The sequence below is a fragment of the Battus philenor genome, unplaced genomic scaffold (assembly GCF_028537555.1).
Source record: "Battus philenor isolate CCGP_79_NKW_IND1 unplaced genomic scaffold, ilBatPhil1.0.hap1 SCAF_25, whole genome shotgun sequence".
Lineage (NCBI taxonomy): Eukaryota > Metazoa > Arthropoda > Insecta > Lepidoptera > Papilionidae > Battus > Battus philenor.
Window position 1 is genome coordinate 5817042 of NW_027181688.1, and position 21840 is coordinate 5838881.

The 21840-nt window shown below is 33.1% G+C and overlaps 3 protein-coding genes across 5 annotated transcripts; 1 reads left to right on the forward strand and 2 right to left on the reverse strand.

Annotated features, from left to right (window-relative positions):
- Positions 1-1006: 1006 nt before the first annotated feature.
- On the reverse strand, positions 1007-3882 carry LOC137924977 (zinc finger matrin-type protein 5). 3 transcript variants are annotated; one of them, XM_068768403.1, is made up of 4 exons: positions 3599-3882; positions 2801-2916; positions 1812-1946; positions 1007-1314 (listed from the first exon to the last, which is right to left on the reverse strand). In XM_068768403.1, the coding sequence occupies exons 2-4, from the start codon at positions 2886-2888 to the stop codon at positions 1058-1060; spliced, it is 480 nt and encodes a 159-aa protein (XP_068624504.1). In that variant the 5' UTR covers positions 2889-2916; positions 3599-3882; the 3' UTR covers positions 1007-1057. The 3 variants fall into 3 exon arrangements, with proteins under 3 accessions (XP_068624504.1, XP_068624503.1, XP_068624501.1); XM_068768402.1 differs by having other exon boundaries at positions 2801-2931; XM_068768400.1 differs by lacking the exon at positions 3599-3882 and having other exon boundaries at positions 2801-2979.
- A 480-nt stretch (positions 3883-4362) lies between these two features.
- On the reverse strand, positions 4363-6812 carry LOC137924962 (uncharacterized). The gene is made up of 3 exons (XM_068768384.1): positions 6662-6812; positions 5977-6592; positions 4363-5679 (listed from the first exon to the last, which is right to left on the reverse strand). Exons 1-3 carry the CDS (start codon positions 6728-6730, stop codon positions 5087-5089), a joined length of 1278 nt encoding a protein of 425 aa, XP_068624485.1. The 5' UTR covers positions 6731-6812; the 3' UTR covers positions 4363-5086.
- A 4599-nt stretch (positions 6813-11411) lies between these two features.
- Positions 11412-20174, forward strand: LOC137925008 (proton-coupled amino acid transporter-like protein pathetic). The gene is made up of 9 exons (XM_068768436.1): positions 11412-11652; positions 13491-13635; positions 14137-14267; positions 14741-14868; positions 15829-15945; positions 17406-17603; positions 17860-17965; positions 18704-18920; positions 19822-20174. Exons 1-9 carry the CDS (start codon positions 11486-11488, stop codon positions 20026-20028), a joined length of 1416 nt encoding a protein of 471 aa, XP_068624537.1. The 5' UTR covers positions 11412-11485; the 3' UTR covers positions 20029-20174.
- Positions 20175-21840: the final 1666 nt, after the last annotated feature.

The window sequence follows — 21840 nt, forward strand, 5'->3', positions numbered from 1 at the left end:
TCACAAACACCATCATGGTCACATGTCATAAACCTTTTTATACATACCAGAAAAATACAAAATAAATGTGTAATTTAATGATGATAACTTTGAAAACCTGTTTATTGCTTGTAGAAGTGAAAATAAATAAGATAATATTAGTGTGAAGATGGTGTTGAAAGCCAGTATGTATACATGTAATCAAAACTAAGGATGTGCATAAAACATGTTAGCGCTCATTAAAATTAATGAATAAAATAATAATGCCTTTGAATCATAATTTACTTTACCCAGAGATTTAAAGATGATAGGTCTCACAATTTTTTTTTTACCAATGGCTATAAATAAACTAACTTATTACAGTGTTTTATTGACTTCAGTGCAAATCCACAATGATGCTCAGTCAATCCTTTTTCACATCAAGCAGTGTTTCTCAACCTTTTTATGCCATGCCTCACCCAAACCTTTCTAAAATTCTAACGCTCCTTATGTAATTTACATCACTTCAATATTAAAGCGATAGGGTTAAACTAGTGTCAAGTCAATTTTCGAATTCATTTATCCCCCCTGTGGAGAGTTGGCCCCACGTTGAGAAACATTGACATAGGAGTACATATTCCTTTAAGCAGATCTACAGTGTTGTCTTTTCAAGTGTTTAGCATAATCAACCAATTTTAAAAAATTGTGTGGTTATCTGGTTTAGACAGGGAGCAAGCCATAATTGGAAGGATTTAGTTGGATATTTTGTTTGATTGTTGTAATTATACCAAGAGACTTCTTTGGTGTTATGCAAATGTTGGATAATGAAGATATTGAGATGTTGGTAAGTTCCCAGAACTGTATTCCATTGATTCATACTGTCATTTAGTTAAATAATAAAATAGAGAATTTTAAAAATTTATTCCCTCTAGATCTAGGTATATCATTCTCGAGTCTAGTTGCAGTAAGTCTTGGAAATAATTATGAAAAAAAAAAAAAAACAAAATGAACTCCAAATCTGTGTTTAATTTAGAAGTATAATATAGTTATAACTAGTTTCTTTGTAAATCCAATGAATGCTCATACGCATGAAGTATGTTCAACCCCATTCTGCAAAACTGACATTTATGAAGTCATCAATTTTGAATTTCTTTAGACTAGGTGGTAAACTTTCACCATAAACATCAAAAGCTTCATTGTAAACCCAGGGAAAGGTGTAAGTAATTCCATTATGATCATATAGTGTTGTTACTTTGGGGTTCTGAGATTTAATATTTTTCTCTGTTTGCAATTTTTGGTACAAGTCTGTGAAACTGGGCTGATTAGGTTCTAAGTTCTTTCGTTCTTTAGCTGCAACTGAAATAAAGAAATAAAAAGTGTTAAAATTGCGGCTTACACAAGTATGCAATAAAAATTAATTTATCATTTTTTCATAGAGAGAGCTGTTTGTTTCTCAACTAGATCAAATTAAAGATGAAGAGTACCAAAGAAAATAACTGATATATCCCAACAGATTATCAAGGTTATGGTTTTACCAAGACATTTCAACAGACACATAATTTAACTCAAGGGCTTGGTGACTCGAAACATTTGGATTAAACTGCTATGTGACTCTATATGTGATGATTATATTGTTGCAATGATCTTAAAATATTACATTTTTATACAATACATCTTGCTTATATTTTTTGTACCACTTAACATCTATACTCTGATAATGCTAAAAATGCAAACTTCTTTAATTTAATACTCTTTCTTTTCTTTTAATTAATAAGCTGTAGAAATCCCATTGGAAGGTTTAATCAAGTTTAGTTAGACAATAAAGCTTTATTATAGTGAAATTAAAAATATACCATATTCTCTCAAGGCATTCATTTGTTCTTCAGTGTAATGTGAGAACCGACATATTGTTCCAAACACACATTCTCCAGTTGGAAATCTCATACATGGCTTCTTCTTACTCTCCTCACTTAATATCGTAGCAGGATCTGAAAAGTAGCATACACAAAAATTATCATTTAAGAATATTTCCCTCATAGTTATTTTACTTGCCATAGTAACAAGATGAATAGGATATACCTCTATTAGATGATAGATCTTATATGGTAACATCTGTTTAATATAGGAAGACCTCACACTGTTTTGCTGCAGCTATGTCCACAAGGAAAAAAGAAAGGAGTATAAATCATTGTCATAAACTGCTGATGGCCTCTGCTCCGGTACATTATCAAAAGACTTATACATCAGCATAGCAATGCTACAAGGTAACTACAGCACATTGTTTTAATATGGCGTGAATGAAATGCATGGGAAATGAAATAAATGTGGCCACCGTCCCAACTGCTAGGAAGATAAGAGGTACCTACTTTTCAATTCTTCAACAGTAAGGCTGTGTTACAAGACCTTAAGAGTCCCACAGTTGGCTGTGTTAATAATATATGACTATCATACACATCTAATAAAAGTAAGTATTAATCACCTTGTATCAATACAATAAAAGGTCAAAGCAGCTTAAGAGGCAACAACACAGCAGATGAGCTGGACAGAAGGGAATCCAGCATGGTCATTTATGGTCTGGAGTGTACTAATTGGTAAACCAGATCTCTTGTAATGAAGTGTTCTAGGAGTCAAAACAGTAAGCTATGGACAAGTCATGAGGAGTGCCGACAAGCTAATGAAAATCAAAGCAGCAAGGCCTTCCATAAGCTGTGCCTACAAGGTAGACAGACAACTTTGTTAAGGTTGTCCAAAGACGCTGGATACAGGACGATTTAGACCATCAACTAATTTTAACCGTCATATTGTAAGCCTGAGAAATGATTTTTATGTAACTACGTTTTACCTTTATATTGTTGATAATGTTCACCGACTAGCTTCTGATGAATTATTCCATTTTTATGCATTCTCACAATAGCAGGGGTGGCTGCCATGGTTTTGTCGCAGTAATCACAGTAGTACCTTTTTCCCATGGTTCTAGACAAATTTTAAAATATTCCAAACTTTTGATGCAACTATTTCAGAATCTTGATGCAACTATTTCAAAACCTTTTATGAAAACAAATACCTCTAATAGTCTCAATAGGCGCATTTACGATAATTAATAAAGTTTGTACGACTTTTTTCTTTAAAGTGTTTAATTGCGTAGTTAATTTCACATCAATATGACATTGACAGTTGAGTGACAGTGAGACAAATGTAGTTTTTGTTTACTTTATATCCTAGCTTATATAATCGAAAGCTGTTTGATAAAAGTTTTTTATAACACTCATTCTCCTCATTCTACTCAATTTATACAATTTTAAGAAAACTAACAAACTAATAATAAGTATTTAAAATTATGTTGGCTACAAGTTTGCTGATAACATACGACTTTGTGTTTTATGATACCTATGTAGTCTTTTGGTAAAATTGTATTACGAAATAAATTAATGGTTATATTTACATTATTCTAGGTTTTCTCTCAAGTAGTTTATTGTTATAAACTGGCAACACAGAAATTAGGTCCTCCCGCCTAGTTTAGTTAACAGATTATTTTGTAATTGTCAGACAGTATAATAAAATGCGTATCTTATTTTATTGAATACTGATAGCGAAGTAAGGATGATCAAATTATTAATCTATCATCTTAAGCCTCACGAACCATCATGCTTAATGAAGTCAACCGACGAGCCAACGAAAGTAGCAATAAACTGCACTTCACATTCCAGCAGACACGCGAATCTCTCTGTATGCTTCGTTGGAGTGGAAGTACCGTAGCTGCCACTTGAACCTGTACTTTTTATGACGCAAAACTAATCATCTTATTGAGAATCGATAGACCCCGTTCAATGGCTGAAGTACTACAGGACTATAATTTACGCGTCGCGCGATTGTGTCAACTTTTCTCACAGAACAGCCACGCGGCTTACTACACACAACACTTTTCATTTCATTTAGAATAGAGGACCTCTTACTCCTCCTAAATTTCTCTAGACCTAAATATATATCTATTGTATTTATAGTGCGGACGCGCCCTCTTGTTCACCCGGCTTGTTTTTTATCTACTACTATTTAACTTGATTGAAACTTTAACAGAGAAACAGAGACAGAATTTTATTATTAGTATGTGAAACTGAAAAACTTGAGGTCAATTAGATAATTATGAAAATGACGTGAAATAATGACCATTTTGAAAATAATTTATATGTAAACGCATCATAAGATTTGTGTACAATTATTATGGCTGGTACGATTATTTGTCTCTTTCACTTATAAAAATGCGAGGGAGAGGGCTCTTTTCTTTATGTTTATAATATCATAGAAGACACTATATTTCGTCGATTATTTTCCATATGCTAGGAAATCTTTATGTTTTTATTTAATGAGGAAATAAATGGGTTATGACACGGAATGAAAATAAAACACTTGTCTTCGATGGTATTATGGTATTATACATATTACATAAAGAAAATTTACAATTATTTCATATTTAGATCGATGGTTAGTCATTTTGCCGCAGTTGTTTCTAGAATGTTTGATTTGAATTAATTCGAATAAAAATGTAATGACACAAACTTAGTTTATGGTATTATACATATTACAAAAAGAAAATTTACAATTACTTCATATTTAGTGTGATGGTTAGTCATTTTGCTGAAGTTGTTTCTAGAATGTTTGATTTGAATAAAAATGTAATGACATATAAACTTAGTTTTACTGTATATTTTTGAAATTTCTTTAATATGCTTACACAATTTATATGAATGTCAGCGCGATTTTTAAGTTATTATTTGTTTCAGCCGATTGCAGATTAATTTTTTTTCTGAGTAAACTACGAGATACTGTAATAACACTAAGAAAAAGTAAATGGATAAAAACCACATATAAATACATATTTGCGTTTTTGTTTAAATTACAACATTTCTATTAAACTGTAATTCTTATGAATCTATAAATAATAAATATATAGATGATATAAGTATCTGTAATGTATAATCCATTATGTACCACGTGGAGTTTTTAAAACCTATAAATATAGTAATAATTAAATAACAAAATAATTATATATGTATTAACAAGTGGATATATAAATATATAATCCCGTCTTATGTTATTTATAGTAATTTTATTGTTTAAATGTTATTGTGCTTTATGGAAAACATGATGAACATTTTTGACGATTTTGATAAGGCGGATTAGTAAAACGATTATATCTAATCATGTAAGGATTTAATACCGGCAAAGGCAGATTGGATTCAACAGGTTTAAATGGAGGGTAAAAGGTTTGTAAACTTTCAGGAGTAAATTTGGGAGGGTAGACTCCTGATATTTGTGGTAATTTCGGAAAGATGGTTGAAGGATTTCTGGGGCGACTGATTTCTATAGGATTTTGGGTTGTTGATGGATTTGGAACTAAATTTTGTGCATATGGATATGAATTAGTAAATGGATTTAAATCATAATCCTTGAATGGTTTCGACTCAGGAAAATTAAACGGATTATTAGGTCTTTGAAGCATATTTGGGGGTTTATAATCATTGAATACTGGTGGCGGTGGTGGTGTTAGCGGAGGTGGATTTATAAATGGCTTTGGATGAATGATTTCCGATGTTGGTATTTTAGTATATTGTAAGGATTTTTCTTCTATTGGTGATGGAGCCTCATTAAAAATATTACTAGAGCGGCCTAGAGTAGTATCACCGAAGGCACTCGGAGAATTATCTGAAAAACTTCTTCTACTACCTGCAAAACAAAATTACATTGTTATATATCATACATAAAAAGTGTTGTAAAGAATATGAAGGCGTTTGTTAAACAATTTTTGTCTAAATATCGATTACTGCCTTTTGTTCAATTTCAATACTTCATCACTTATACCAAAAAGTTCCTAGAGCAAAATGTATTGGATTGCTTCCACTAATAACCAATGATTTATGTATATCCATGTACAAATCTATGTTTGAGTTATGCTTTGTAAACGTATAAAGTGTCTTTTACTTATATACATGTTTGTTTAAAATTAAAATTATTATTTACTACCAATTAAGTTTTCTGCGTTCTTTATACCTAGTTTGGAAAGAACATTATTCTCTGGATTTGCAAGGTGTTCAGCGGAACTTTCCGCCGATCTAGCCTTGCTGTCTAAGAGCGCATCACGAGTGTCATGAGGCTCAGAACGACTGGTATTCATTTCAATTTCACTACTCTTTTCATGAATATCTTCATTGATATTATCATTTTTGTTGGAAAAGTCATCGGTTGCAGTTTTATCATCAAGCTCTTCTTCGTTTAAATTAGTTGCAGATCTTACAAAATCTAAATCATCGGTATCTTTATCAAAATTTGAACTCGACCTTTCGTCGTCATTTGTGATGGTTTCAATAGATTTTTGGTCCTCGTTAACTGGCGACGACCGACGTAGGTTAGTATTTTCTTTTGAAATTTCGTGATCTGGGTTGCCAGTTTTTACTTCATCACTGCCAGTTTTTTCATCTGATACATTCTCAGGTGAACGTTCCATGCGTGTTTCTGTCGAATCGTGTGTCTCGCCACCATTTTTATCTTCTGCTAAAGATTCTTCGCTTTTTTTAGACTCTAATTTACTAATATCATCAGATTTTTCTTCTACTTTCTCTATTTCATCTGGAAGTGTTTTCTGCAAATAAATGTTGATTAGTTTAGCTGCATTTCAAAACGTTGTTATTTAAAATATTTAATTACTTACTGAGAAAACTGGTGTTAGGCAAGCGACTGCTATCAAGAGTATAAACAAAGTATTATATTTTTTTCTCATTTTAATTGAGATTTGTTTACAAGTTTACTTTGCCTTTACGTTACTGTGTTCAACATAACGTGTTTAATACAACTAAGAGAAAATCTGACTTAATAAGATGCTTATTACATTTCGACCGTAAAATCAATTTAAGACACTAAATTCAAAACGGCACGCGTAACAATCCTTAATGTCCTTAACTATTTACATTTAACTGCTGAAAATTTTTCACGGTTTTTAGTATTGGATTCTTGCCTATGTATAAACGAAGAAATTGATTTCAAGTTTTACATATATATGTATACATATAACTTGAAATTAACATAGGTAACTTGTGAAACATTATTTCATGTTAAAATGAGTTTCTATTTTTAGGTTGCTTACCATGACGAATACTTCAACTTATTCATTAACATATCTAAGCTGCAAAGGTTTATAGGTTAAACTTTTTGTTTTTTCGATTTGTAATGTGTTTGATAGTATATACCATAAAAACAATGGACGATAGAAACATTACTAAATGAAATAGTAGATTTTTTTATTTGTTTCAATTATACTTTTAGTATGTGTACTTCAAAAAAATATACACTGGAAGCGAAAGTAGGTGTACGGCTTTCTAGAAGTGAATATTACCTGCAATAGAATGTAAAGTAAGAACTAGTTTATAATATGAATGTTATGAAATCAAACATTATATAAAATATTCAAACGCAGTTTAAAAATATGTCAAAATTCTTAAAGTGTGTTGTATGATTTACACGCATGCCAATAGTCTAGTAGTAACCATAATTGATCCTTTTTGAAAACGCTTTTAATTCCCCTTTCATCAAACGGAAGAGGCCAGATAATGATGGTCATATGTGGTTCGCCATGTAGGCAAGTTGAAAGTGACTCTATTATATAGACAGTTATAGCACGATACAGCAAAGTTAACTTTTATGAGCAAGTCAGAACTGTCAATCTGCTACCTTACGCCTACATTATATATGTACAAGTCTAGATTCGCCAATCATATGCTCACATGTTGTGATATTTAATGTTAAAATCCAAGCGACAATAATACGAAAAGTTTTTATACAAAAATAGCATTACGTAACTGTGATATCAGATTTAAAGCTTACAACCTTCTGGCTTCATATTTAACTAATGGGAATCAGAGAGATGACGTACATGGAAAGAGGTCACCTGAAGGAAAGGATTCCTACAAGGATCTATGCTAGGTCCGCTTCTCTTCCTATCTTATATTAATAATTTCCCTACATGGTGTAAAATAAACATAAGACAGTTTTATATGCGGGTGACACCTCACTATTTTCAAAATAAAACTACCTCTGTGTATTTAATTTGGCATTATGATAATAATTTGCTTTAAAAAGAAAAAAAATCACAATCGTTAGTCATGTAAGTACATAGCGATATTATTTTGAATAACGAAGTTCTGGAATCGGTATTATATAAAGTTCTACAGACTTTTAACAGTGAGGTCTCTGTATCAATGGGCAGACGAGCAAACTCAGCTCGATAGCGTCAATTATAAAAAAGATAAGGCTTGTCGTGGAGATTGAACAGTTTTGCATAGTTTATTTCAATTGCTTTCATAGCAAAATGTCTTACGGCATACTATGATGGGGTAATGCTGCTGCAATAAATACGGTTTGCTGCAGAAAAAGCTATTGGCGCTAAGTTCCTTAAGATTAATAATATTATTCATGGTATAGAAATTTTGATAGTCATATACAGTTGCTAATAAAAAATGTATGAGAATACAACTGCTGTGTATGTATGTATGGTCCCCTAGCTATACAGCAAACATGGAAACAATAAAAGAATGAAATAAATATTTCTGAAGGAACAGTCTTACCTTAACAAATAGATGTAAAATACCGCCTAATTATATCTACGGATTAAAATTTTACCAAAAAGATCTATACATGTGCGCCGTAAGATATGTGATATATACACAAGATTGTTAATCTAGTGGATTCCCATGCACTCTTCTACTTTTCCCAGATGTTTTAATAGAGGTTCCCCGACCGGTAAATCGGTTAAGAAATATTAAATGTTTTTTGTTTAGTTGCCATTTTATTTAACAAATGTGGGGCAACATTTTCTTTTTTATATATCATTCTTTATTTTGAAATAGGATCCGAGAAATTATTCGGTCTTTGACCATTAATTAAAAATTAAAGATAAATTAATTCATGGAAGCACATCTTGGGAATGGTGGCCTCGCCTACGGGTTATTTGCATTAGTTATTAAATATGTACGTAAATTTATTAACCACGTACATACGTAACGAATATAAAAAACTGGTATATAATATATTATTTATAAAATAAACACGGATTAGTAATATTCTCATCATCACTTATTTATATCATTTCTTGTTTCTTCTTTATTTTTAGTTCTTACTGGCATACAGGTAAATCAATAAAGAAAAAAATCTGTCAGAATTAAGAACAGGAATTAAAAAGAAGACATTAGTCTCCATCCAATACACCTGTCAGTGACGATTTTATATTGTTATTATATTTTTGGAAAAGTTTTAAAAGTATCAGTTTGGAATAATGTAAATACAGCCTTAAAATGGTATGTAAATTTTATTATTCATTCTTTAAATGGTTTGAGCTTCAATAAAAATTGAAATTTCTTGTGACAATAATTGTCATCACTGATTGGGGTATATACGAACTAAAATACAAAAATACAGTTTTGTATTGTTTTTGTACTTACATATTTCGAAATCTCTTTTTTGCTTAGGTGTTATTTAGAGATAAAGAAAGCTACTTTTCTTTATTTATTTCGATTAGAATTAATTATTTCTTAACTATTTTTTACTTTTCTAAGCTAATGATGATGTAAACAAGCTTGAGTATTTTTTGTTTTGGGTAAAGAAATCTCTTTATTTCTTAGTTATTTCACGGATTACAACACACATACATGATCTTTTAAACCCGTACTAAGCGTTCTACTATTGTTTTTAAAGTGCTAACTGCAAAGGAATGAAGGCCTAGTTATGACATCTTCATCGCTTAACATCTGGCGAGATAGAGGATAAATGTTTTGCTTATAATTAACAAAAAACGTTTATTATAATAGTATCCATTTAGGTTATATGCGTGATCAATTAAACATTGTATACATTAAATAAAATCAACCGCGTTAATTTTTTTTATTCCCTTGAAACGCCGATAAATCACTTGTTTTAAACTAGTTACATAGCTAAATAAATAAATTATAATAAAGCGGGTTAAATCAATCGAATCTGAAATGAGATCCGCAGAAGAATCAAAATCACCGATAAAGCTCGAAGAATTGCTCATTTGAAGAAACAGAAGGCGTGGCACATTGCATGTGTAACCGACAGCCGTCGGGACCGATGGGTTCAAGAGTAGCGGCCTCGAGACGATAGACGTGGTATGGGTAGGCCTCTCTAGGAGGATCGACGACATTATCAAGGTTTCGGGAAGTTGTTGACGCAGGGAGCCTAAGACTGGTCTTATCATCGCGATTTTTGGTGGTGGCCTGTGCCTTACAATGGGTGTCTACCGGCTGACATGATCATGATGTTAAAAGCGGGTAATTTCGGTTAGAATTTGTGGGCTAACTAAGCGGCTGCTATAAGTAAACAGTATAAATAATAATTCAGGTGATAGAAACGTGTTATTTATATGATATTTTATTATTGACCAGTGGTAGCCCAGAGTTAGAGGACTGAGATTTGCGATCGTATTTCACGGGTTAGATTCTCGGGGTACAATTTTATATAACTCACACTTGTGCATTAAATATATGATTACCACTGTTCATAAACAAGTCTCCAGATGGGTATATGCGTACCTGTATATAATACAACGCTGTGATCGCCAACCCGCTTGCCAGGCGTAAAGACTATGGTGTATTCCCCCTTAGATACTTAGGAGAGGAGGCCTATGCCTTGAAGCGGGCGTTTACAAAATGAACTTGTATCTGTAGTTGTTCATTAATGTTTTTCAGTTAAAGAATGACAATCACGCTTCAAGTGACTTATTAATTGGCCCTATTTTACTTTGTTCATCAAGTCAAGCCAGTGATTGTTGGGAATGAACTTCCGGTTGTAATAAGACCGATACTTGCTTTTAATTTTTTGACTTCTCTTCCGATTTCTTTTATATCTTGTGTTATATAAAAGTAATTGGGAAATTTATGGCAGAGATCTATGTCAAGCAGTGGATTTTGTATGGCAGAAATTATGGTGATGATAAAATTATTATATAAATAAATTACTTGACACATTCTCAACAGTCTGTAATTAACCATGTTATGAGGTTATTATTTCAATGAAAACTGGTATGTTTTAACCATTTTTGTAACGTCTTTACTTTTGTTATTAGATAATTAAGTTGTTTACAACAAACCCTGTTAATGTAATTACAAAGAATATTGAATTATTAATCATGTAATGTCTCGATGAGTTATGGCACCGAAACACTTCTCATTTTGTGCCTTATTAGCAAGCTCCCAGCCGCTCAACGAGTCATTGAGAAGGCTACACTCTATATATCTCTAGAATCTCTATATATCGGGATACCTATAGAAATAAAGCATAAGAAAGAAACTTCCACATAGCCCGGCGAATTGACAAGTTGAAGCTGCAGTCGGCAGGGCCACATATAGCGTGCAGAACAGATGACTGCTAGGGTCTTAAAGTTCTGTGAGTCGTAACGGCGGATCGACAGCGCAGCGCAGGAAGTCCAGCTAAAAATCGACAAACCACATCGTTAAGGTGTCGGAAGATGCTAAATGTCGTTATAGGAGAGTTCAATTTGTTTCTAGTTTGTTTTCTTTTTTTTCAGCCACCTCAAGCGCCAACGCGTAAAACTTTTAAACTGGTCGCCCAAACCCAAGCGGAAGAAGATGCCTATAACTATGTGACAGAAAGAGTAACGGAGAAACCCACAGGGTATTTATAATTTTGAATTTTTTTATGGCCCGCGCTACTGGGGATCTCTCTTACCCGTAATTAGTTTGGGATAGGGACTTTTATTTTTCTTTTAATAAATTTTTTCACATATGTTATTTTACTTTGATGCTCTTCTTCCTTGCGTCTTAAGATCTTTCATTCATTTCCTTGCTTCCTACATTTCATCTGTCTTACCCTTTCATTCCATTTTCCCTCTTTTTCGAAGCCTTTCAATTATTTCTTTTCATTATGTGTATATATTGTGTTACAAAAAAATTATTAATTTTCAATTAATAAATCATTTAAGTCTTTATCGGACTGTAGTCATATTGATAAATAAGATTTCTTACGAGTCAATCGACTCAGTGATATTTGAATGAAAGGCGCTTTTCAATTTTTCTTTTCGTAAACTTTAGAGAAAATACATTTGTGACGTAATAGTAAATAAATTTTATCAGAGCCCTCTTCCTGATAAGCGTACATTTTTTCCGATTAGTAACACCATATTCATTTTATTTATTACCCATTTAATATATACGGTTATGCCCTTAATACACGGTATATGCATAGGTTTTTTTTTCGGTTTAAGAAAATAACACCAGCAGAAAGTATACATCTTATTTATTTCGTGCAAACGACACGCAAACAATAATTTCGCCAAAAACTTCTGTCTTTGGTTTATAATTCAGTGATCACATACCTTTTTGTACCCCGAGAAGAACATAAGATGCACGCATTACATCGCATTGCTATTTTTAATTCATCTAAAGAAAAATGTTGTGGAAGTATATCATTTGGAACATAGGATACTTACATAGTTTTGACATTTTAAGCATGGTAATTTTAATGTAAAAGATAGCGGGAGCTCTGGTAGACCGAAAAATAGCAAAAATAAATAAATGACAAAAATCACAAAAAGCCTGGCAAAATCGTTAAAACTAAACAATCATACCAAAATTCTACCAAAATACTACATACCAAATTCAGTAAGAAAACAAGGTGAAGTAATTTATTACAAAAAAATGTTCCGTCGCATACATCAAAAACAGGTAGATACCTTAGAACCGCTTAGATAGCATCATCTTCGCCTTAACAAGGCACGTATTCATAGAGCAACAGTTCCGCTATTTCCAGAAAATTGGACAATGTATCGGCAAATGGTTTACCGCAAAAGGCAGACAGTGTTTCTGGCATTATATTCATGAATTACCCGAAAGATCACGAGTCAATATTTAAATAAAATGATTACTTTCAAAATTACACGTTTTCTTTTTACTCTTGGTGCCTCGCAATTACAATTGTAAATAATAAAAAGCGTTTCAATCAAAAATTTGAAATAAATGTCACAATCCGCACTGGCCCAGAGTGATGGGATATGTCCTGTGCTTCGATCGTACTAGATAGAATTGCTGGAAATAATTTGGTCACTTCTCCCAGCGCTAACACCTTTCGAAATGATAGTAATATTGTTAAATCAGCAATTGCAACCGACCAAGTCGAGGTTCGCTCCTGGTCCTTGTGTCGGAATGTTAAAGTATAAGAGTGAGTATAATTACTGCATTACAACCCAAGTCGAGGTCTCCAGGTGGGTGCGCTTCAGGGTAGGCATTGTGACTCGGCGGCCTCCCATTCCAGTGACATAGTAGTATGTAGCGAGCTCCACCGGGAACTCTCAAGTTTCGTTACCTTAAAAATGATTTTAGGATAGGCACCGTATGTGTCTGGCCTGCTCGAACTCAGGAAAACTGCAAACACCATTTGGGCAAAAATGCCTCGCGAATTATTGGAAGAAGGCCCGACTTTCTTTTAATACCTATTTTTTTTAAATCTGATATTAGGATAGTTGGTTCGGTTGCCCATTTGATGAAAGGAGGCTTGGGCGGTGGGATCCTAGGTGGACACGTCGCATGGAAACTCGGAGGGCTGTGGGTCGCAGTCCCAACCACAATAATATGCGGCATGTACATCGGATTTTGTCTTTATGTAAGTTGAAAGCACAGTAACTTTTAAAACTTATTTTGACACTTATTAATGACAATTGATGGAACGAGGTTCCTCAGGTATGCAGAGATAATTTCAGTCAATCTTCTACAGGTTGATCAGTTATAGATATAAAGGCTTTTAAAGGGAGTTTAAAACATTTCTTGTGACGAGTTATGTTCTCCTATTTTTCTTAGGTTTGAGACATTCTCATCCGAACAGCCGGCAGACTCATCTTGAGATTAATAAGAGATGTAATCCATTATATTCTAATTTTGAATTTGATTATTTATAATTACGTTAATAAATTCAGACATGTTAGAAAGTCGGTTTTCCCGATACAGACACTTAAAAACTCTTTAAGCATATAAATGCGCCTGTTAAGTTATAATTTGCGCAAATAGATATTGGTTTAACAGATTTTTCTTTTTAATCTGGGTAGGCATTATTTGCAATCTGTTTATTTTTTTGGTATAATGGTTAAATAAGTGTTTATGTTTCTAGAGTTTAGTGGTATCGGGTCAGGTCCTGTGTCGGAGGACCAGGATACCAAGTATGACTTACCCGGATATAGGCGAAGCGGCTTTTGCCTGTCACCGCAACCCAAATATAAGGAAACGTTCCAAGCAGTTTAGGTGAATTATATTTTGATATATTATAATGTATGTTGTTTAATTCAATTTGAACATCGGATTTAACTAGATTGCTATTCAGTTTGGCAAATTGAAAAAGCGCATTTAAAAGACTCGGTTCTGGACTACGGATCAGTAAAGTATAGGGCGTTGTCTCAAAAGGTTTCTACACGACAAAGATGAGGTTTTTGGAAGACGCTGGGTACAGACCGTTTCCAACTGGTTCTATAGTAAATTTATGGAATGGCTCATGTCTAGCGGTGCACGACTCACGATGGAAACAATCATGATGGCGCTCACTAGGGAACTTTCCAGCTTAAACTTAAAAGAGATTACTCCTGGAGGAGGAGGCTTTTGCGCCCCCTGTGACCTGTACGTTCGATCCCACGGAATCTGCAAATGCCTTTTGGGCGGCAGTGTAAGTCTCGTCTAAATTAATAAAATAATGGTATTCTTTTTATCATTTTGGTTTACAGATATGTCATAGACACAATGCTATGTACAGAATTATTCGGGTCTTGCGCTGCATATCAAATTATCATAGCGAAGTCTATAAAACAATTAGTTGAAAATACTCCTAAAACTTCAATTGACGGAATACAAGGTAACAGATAAAAAATTTCAAAGATTGTTTAGTTTATATATTAATGAAAAGATTCGCTATAAATACACAGTGGACAGTACAAGTGGACAAGGACGACTTGTCACGGTTGGTTGTAGAAAGACTCTAGATGCCGGCCGCTTCCAATCAGTTTTGATGTTGATCTAGGGGCGGACTATATGCAGCAGTGGATTTCCTATGGCTGAAGTGGTTATAAAATAGTAGACTTGGCTGCAAGAGTGCAAAGGGTTAGCACTTAGGAAAAAAGATCGGAAAGTTGCGCAGAAAATAAATTTTAAGATTATACTATGGTTATTCAAACTCATTTAAACGTTTGACATTTCGTACTGAACTTCACACGTTTTGATACTCATCGCGTTGTTAATTTCTTGTTTTACAGCGGCCAATATTTATCTCTTACAAATTTAATATACACGTTTTACATCTAATATATACGTAAAATGACTGCTCCGGAATATATTACGTTAACATATAGTTTCTATGTAAATACGCCTGGTCAAAGTCTGTCACAATACCTAGTACATATATATACATTTATAAGTTCATACATAAGTACTGGTATATGTATATTTAAATACATACAGCTAAGAGGATCACACTTTAGGCAGAAGAAAATCTGAGTAGAGAGAGGTTCTTTATCGTGATTTTATAGAACTACGATGTGTAATGTGAACCACATTATTGTTACGGAACGCAATTAAGGAATTTGTTAAAGTTGTATTTATCAAAGTTATATCACTTCCTACTTGCGTGAATAACATCATGAAAACTTCTCACTGTCGCGCGACGCATAAGTCAACAAGACGATCATTATGACGTCGGTTAGGACTCGTATGTTAGCAAGCGGTCGATAAAATATGAAGGTTCAAGTGGCATCTACAAAATCATTACTCTGAAACCGGATGATCTATTATCGTAAATAAAAATGCGTTTTGTTCGAAGGTTATCCAAGCTTACGACTCTACTTGGCTATAATGATAATACCGATCATTATAATTTGCTTAATACGGCATTTGAAATATCTAGCACCGCTATCCATCGTTGCTAACTTTGTTATATGTAAGTACTAATTTACAAATCTACAGTCCTTAAACTATATTTATTATGTTTGTAAGTAAATGTGTATTCATTTGCACAACTACTGTCCCGCACCCGTTATATAAAAATCATATTCGAAAAAAAATTCAGGATCCAATCTCTATTAGCGAAGAAACCGCTTGTTATAAACGATTCCATTCTATTTCGTCCTATTTTATATATCTATTCTATTTAAATACTTCTATTCCGGTTATACCGATGCGCAATTCTAATCTAATTTTTATTCTAATCTTATGTTGCGCCTTTATTATTTCTATAGGTATTGTAAAAGTGATAACATAAAAATCCGACCTAATTTTGTAAGCTCTAGTCAGATCTGGGTGCGTTTTTGTTCAACTGAAGTGTAAGCTTACTATTCATTAGACTCCATTTAATTCTAGTTTTTCTCAATTTGAACTATCATGGCAACCCTCTCATGACGTACACGATTTGTTACCGTAAATGATACGATGTTGATAAAAATTAATATATCATAAATATAAATAAATAAATGAGTATTTCTAATATAATTTTTTTGCTACTTCGTACTCGCCTTCGTTTTTATTCCTTTATTACTTCTATTCTACTCCTTCGAAAGTTCTTTGTCATTCCTATCCTCTTCCTGTGCTGTTCTTATTGTACACCCACGATATTACTAACCTATACTATTAATCTAATTATATCTAAAAGTGGTTCTCTGTAAATATATTTACGACCTAATGTATAAAATAAATCTAGTAGTGTTAAGTAATTTACATACATATACAAAATATATTGCCACCTATTAACTCTTATGTTGTTTCTAGAACCAAAAGACTTGTAGACTTGGAATTTGGTAGGAATATTCCTTTTGCAATGTTTAGATTAGCCAAGAATGAAATTTCAACCGCAATGATGTTCATAAGAAATTGCATATTTTTAAAGTAATTGCGTTTTGTTGAGATAAAAAATGCCACAAAAGATAGCGCGTGTCACGTGAAGCGGGCGGGACACAGAGCTAGCATTAAATACCGATTGTATCATTAACAATCTCTTTATAAAAAACATATTAGGCTTATCCATTATAATTTTCAAATTTTTTATATATTTATTTATTCCAATGGGCACACCAACAGTAATATATATGTTGACATTAGTTTCATTTAACAAAGTACAGTATCGAATATGTTTGCCTGTTGCAGGCGTACACAGCCCTCTCCATAGTTACGTTAGCAAGTTCATTTTATTCAAATGTTATTGTTGTTATCTTAAACTATTCCACATTGTTTTTAGCTAGTGTTCAAATAACGTTATTTTCAATGGCTATCTATTACTTATTCTACACATGTCATATACCATTGAGGGTTCTATACTATTCCTATATATTTGTAATGTAAATATATTTATCAACTCCATTTAAATTTATTCTCGTAATTACAAAAATAATTGTTTAATTCTTCCAGTGTTCTGCATAATCGTTGCCGTTTACTATGCGTTCATAAATAACCCGCGCTTTGAAGGCATGGCTCCCTATACTTCTTTGCATAATTTTTTCCGATTCATCGGCATGATTATGTTTAGCATGTCCTGCGTTGGAGTCGTCATTCCTGTTGAGAATAATATGAAGGAACCCGCGAAATTTGGATTTGTTTTATTTCTAGGTAAGATCTAGAATGTTTTTATTTTTTTGGGCCTTTTATTTGAATTTATCGACTCCGGGGAGCGTTTTGGAGTATTGTCTCATGGATTTTGACTGTGAGTTGGAGAAGAAGATATTTCGTAGTTTCTCGAACGCTTTATAGCCAATAATTTTTTTTAAAAAACGTTGATTCATTATAATCTTGTTCTTTTTTGTGTCCTTTCGAATAGTTCTCTGTTCATCTATGGTGTTACGTGTGTTGTTGTTTATAATTTCAGGAATGGCACTTATTATAGGCTGCACGTTTCTGGTATCCTTCTTCGGCTACGCCGGATATTTAGATCGTGCTGAAGCGCCTATAACTGTCAATTTTCCACTGGACGGGTGCGTGTATTTGCTTCTTACTTCACATCTGTTCTTTTTTCATAAGACGGTAAATGATAATTTACCTCAAGTAAGATATAAAAAATACCGAAAGTACTATTTATTATCGCTAGCCTTTTGAAGAAGCTGGCTGTTACTGTTAATAATAATTATATATACTATCTAAATTTTGTGCAAAAATACTAGGCATATTTTTACTTTCCATGCAACAAACGTAATTATGAAGCTGCTATCAGTCACCTAAAAACTCTTCGTGGATGCAGTTTTTTAAAATTCGCTGACCAGCTTTTTAGCTGAAATCTACTCGGTAAAAGGAATCGTTGTCGTCGTCGTTTTAGCTTATAGACGCCCACTGCGAGACTTAGACCTCCACCAAAAATATCTATATGGGGATATACCACAAAATCTGCGCTTGGCAAGTATATTATGGTACGCAGAGGACGCTGATGCTCAACCTCTGGAAACTTGTGAGTGGAAATCCTATATTATTATTGCACAGTGTGTGAACTACATAAGGTGTGTATCCTAGAGATTGAACTCGCGCATTGCAATCGCAAATCTCAGTCCTAAAAGGAATAATTGTAAAGCGAATATTTATGTACATAATTTTAAGTAATCCTTATGGTTTCAGAGATATCATGATGAGTCAGGACATGGGTGGAAATCTTTAACATATATGCGTAGATTCGTGTGATTATATCTGTAAGTTTTCCTAAAATTGTGAAATAAAATTTGCAGATTGGGGAAGACACTGAAAATCTGCATTGCCGTTATGATCTATGTCACACACGGCCTTAACTTCTGGGTGCCTTTCTCCACTGTGTTTGTGTATATAAGACCTAGAATAAATCCAGACAAGCTTGTAATAATGGAGCTGTTTTATAGGGCGCTTTTCGTCTTAATTATTGGAGTGACTGCAATTATATTTCCCACTATTAACTCCTTGATGGGTTTTGTAAGTATTGATATATCGTTTATTAATTTTCATTTTCTGAAAATTTTTATGACAATATTTGATTTCAGCCATAAGACGTTATTCATTCATCCGAGATAGATTTACAATAGAACTGTCTGAAAGAGGCCTGCATCTAGCGTCTTCTAGTGACCTTATAAAGTCTTGTTTACCTTGTGGGTAGATGTCTTACGCTACGCTTGCCTCTTAGGTCTCTATTCAAAAATCTCAAGACACACTAACGCACTTCAGAATTGTGTTCAACTTATTTCACACCTATATATCAAACATCTCTTACCATCTACCGCACATTGACGCGATGTGACAGCCGGCTTAGATGTGTTAGGTTACAATTTACGTATATATATATTATATAATTTTTGTACAATTTACATTAGGATGCACGGAAAAATCGTTGAGTAAAATATTAAATAAATAAATAACGTAATGATAATATAGTATGATAAAGAATTTTAAAAATTCAGATTGACATATTAAAATTAATTATGGCTGGACAATTTACAGCAAAAGTTGAATGATTTTTCGAATTCCAATTGAAAATATAAATTAATTTTGCAGAGTGGTTACTTTATACAGATTGGTTAGAAATAGGTGTAAAAGCTAAACCTTTTTACTAACAAATGACCTATACATTCATCCCCTTTCAAGCATTTATGCATATAACTAAACATTCTGAAAATTTTTGTAATACAGGTGTCATAATAATAAAAAACCTCTTAAAACCTCAGGTTAGTGATATTCACATTTGATTAAAAACAAAGCTCTTGTTCAAGGTTTAGACGCGCTTATATTACTTAAGGCTTGTCTCTAGATTAATAACTGATGTTTGTAGTATCGTCGTGTACCTACTTGTGGGTTTTTCATAGAAAAAAATTCCTTTCAGTTGGGAGCATTTTGTTTGTCAAATCTTGCTTTCATCTATCCAAATATTATTTATCTTCTCGTGATATGGGAGAGGCCAGGATTGGGAAAGTTGCGATGGAGGTTATGGGTGGCCATCCTTATGATTTGCGTAGGTATTTTCGTCTGTATTATCGGCAGCCTGGTGACCGCCGTCGACCTGGTGAAGACCGCGCTGGGCATACATTAATGATTTTATTTCTAAAATTAAATCAGTGATAGTGAAATTACAATGTTGTGATAGTTTTCCATAAGCTACTTTATTGGTAACTTTGTGACTGGTTTTAACTTCTGGTACTGCGTCTTTTTGCAGTGTGTGCATTTTTTATACGTATATAAGTTACATGTTTTTTGTTAAATGTCTTTTTGTAATTAAATTTTTATTTCAATGTAAACTTTGAGAAAAAAAAAAAAAACTATGTGGTTTAAAAAGATTGCGTTTCATTTTCCTATATTTAAATATTTATAATCTGTATCGATTTGAACGGTTTTCAATTAAAAGTCAATAAATTTAATTCAGTGATGGCGTATTCGACGATTTGTTTTTATGTATAGGCTAGTCAGAAATATAGAATTATAAGACAGAAAAACACAGATTTATATATAATATTAAGGTTACTATGGTTCCCTAAATGTTTCCTAATCTGAGACGATTCTCTTCGATTCTCTCTTCTTTAAATGTACATAATTCTTTTAAAACGTTTCTTATCTTTGACATTACTATATAACTTCTTGTGATGTTTTAATAATATAGTGAAGAGTTGTATGATCGGTTTTTTCACTGCTGAGGATCATGGCTCCTGTTTTAGTAAACCTACTGGCTCCATCAGTTGCGTCCCGTTGCTTGATGTATAGCAGCACTACCTCCTAACGTAATTCCAGCCCCTGCGATATCTATTCTGACCGACGTTTGGAACACGGAGTCTTTTTTTTCCACTTTTTTTTTGTCACTACCACTACTTTAACAAAGTTTTCAGTCACAGCCCGGAAAGATCAATACAATTTAGATGAACTTTGGACTGTCGGAAAAGTGTATGGTTACCACCTGACCGCAGTCTCATACGCTGGTCCAATCATGCTCGATATCATAGTAGTCAAAGTAATACCCACCGCTGAAGAGCGGCACAGATGGCGTTATATAGTGCGCAAAAAAATTTCCAATAACGGTCACTTTCCTCTGTAGTAAGAGAAGCGATGAAAGGTGGGAAGAAAGTGGTTCTAAGTTAGTTGCCAGACCTGTGTGGTATTCTCAACATTTTGTACTCGCATCATTTTAATAGAGCACACTGGATGTATTGAACAGTTGATAATAGAATGATCATTATATAAATAGGTTTATAAGTACTAAAACATTTGAAGTTAGATATTATTGTTATAATATTTATTATTAAAATTACTACCTTATAATAAAATGTAACGTACGCTGCTGAAGTAACGCCTTTGACTATAAACTGATATTAAAACAAATAATAATGCCACTGTGAGTCATAAACCCTAAAGATCGCCCCGGTAACAGGTCTCCTAGTGGGGGGCCTACTCACGCTTATATCGTCTTTTACTATTTTCAAAGATAAAACATAATTGTATGTATTGGTATACTCCCATAATTAGAATGCAGGCCTATTATTACACATTATACATTCAATTATCATGGTTTAGAAAGAATATTGGATGTCATGTGTTTGTTGAATTTGTTATTCTAAGATATAATTAACAATTATCGTTATACAGTCGGTAATATAATTTAAAAATATTGCGACGGATATTTTATACTTAGCTTCCTATTTTTCAGGTACAGTTTTGAAATGAACGTTTTGTGTTTAACCAGTTAAGTGTGAGAACGAAATATATCAAGATCAGAGGTTAGCTCAAAAGACACATTAAAATTTTAGTCAGAAATTCTGTTTTTTTGTCATGTAGCCGATATAGGCTTACTTCAAGGCTCTTCGTTATTGCACTGCCTGCATCCAGCGACTTCTATCGACCTTCAATATATCCATTC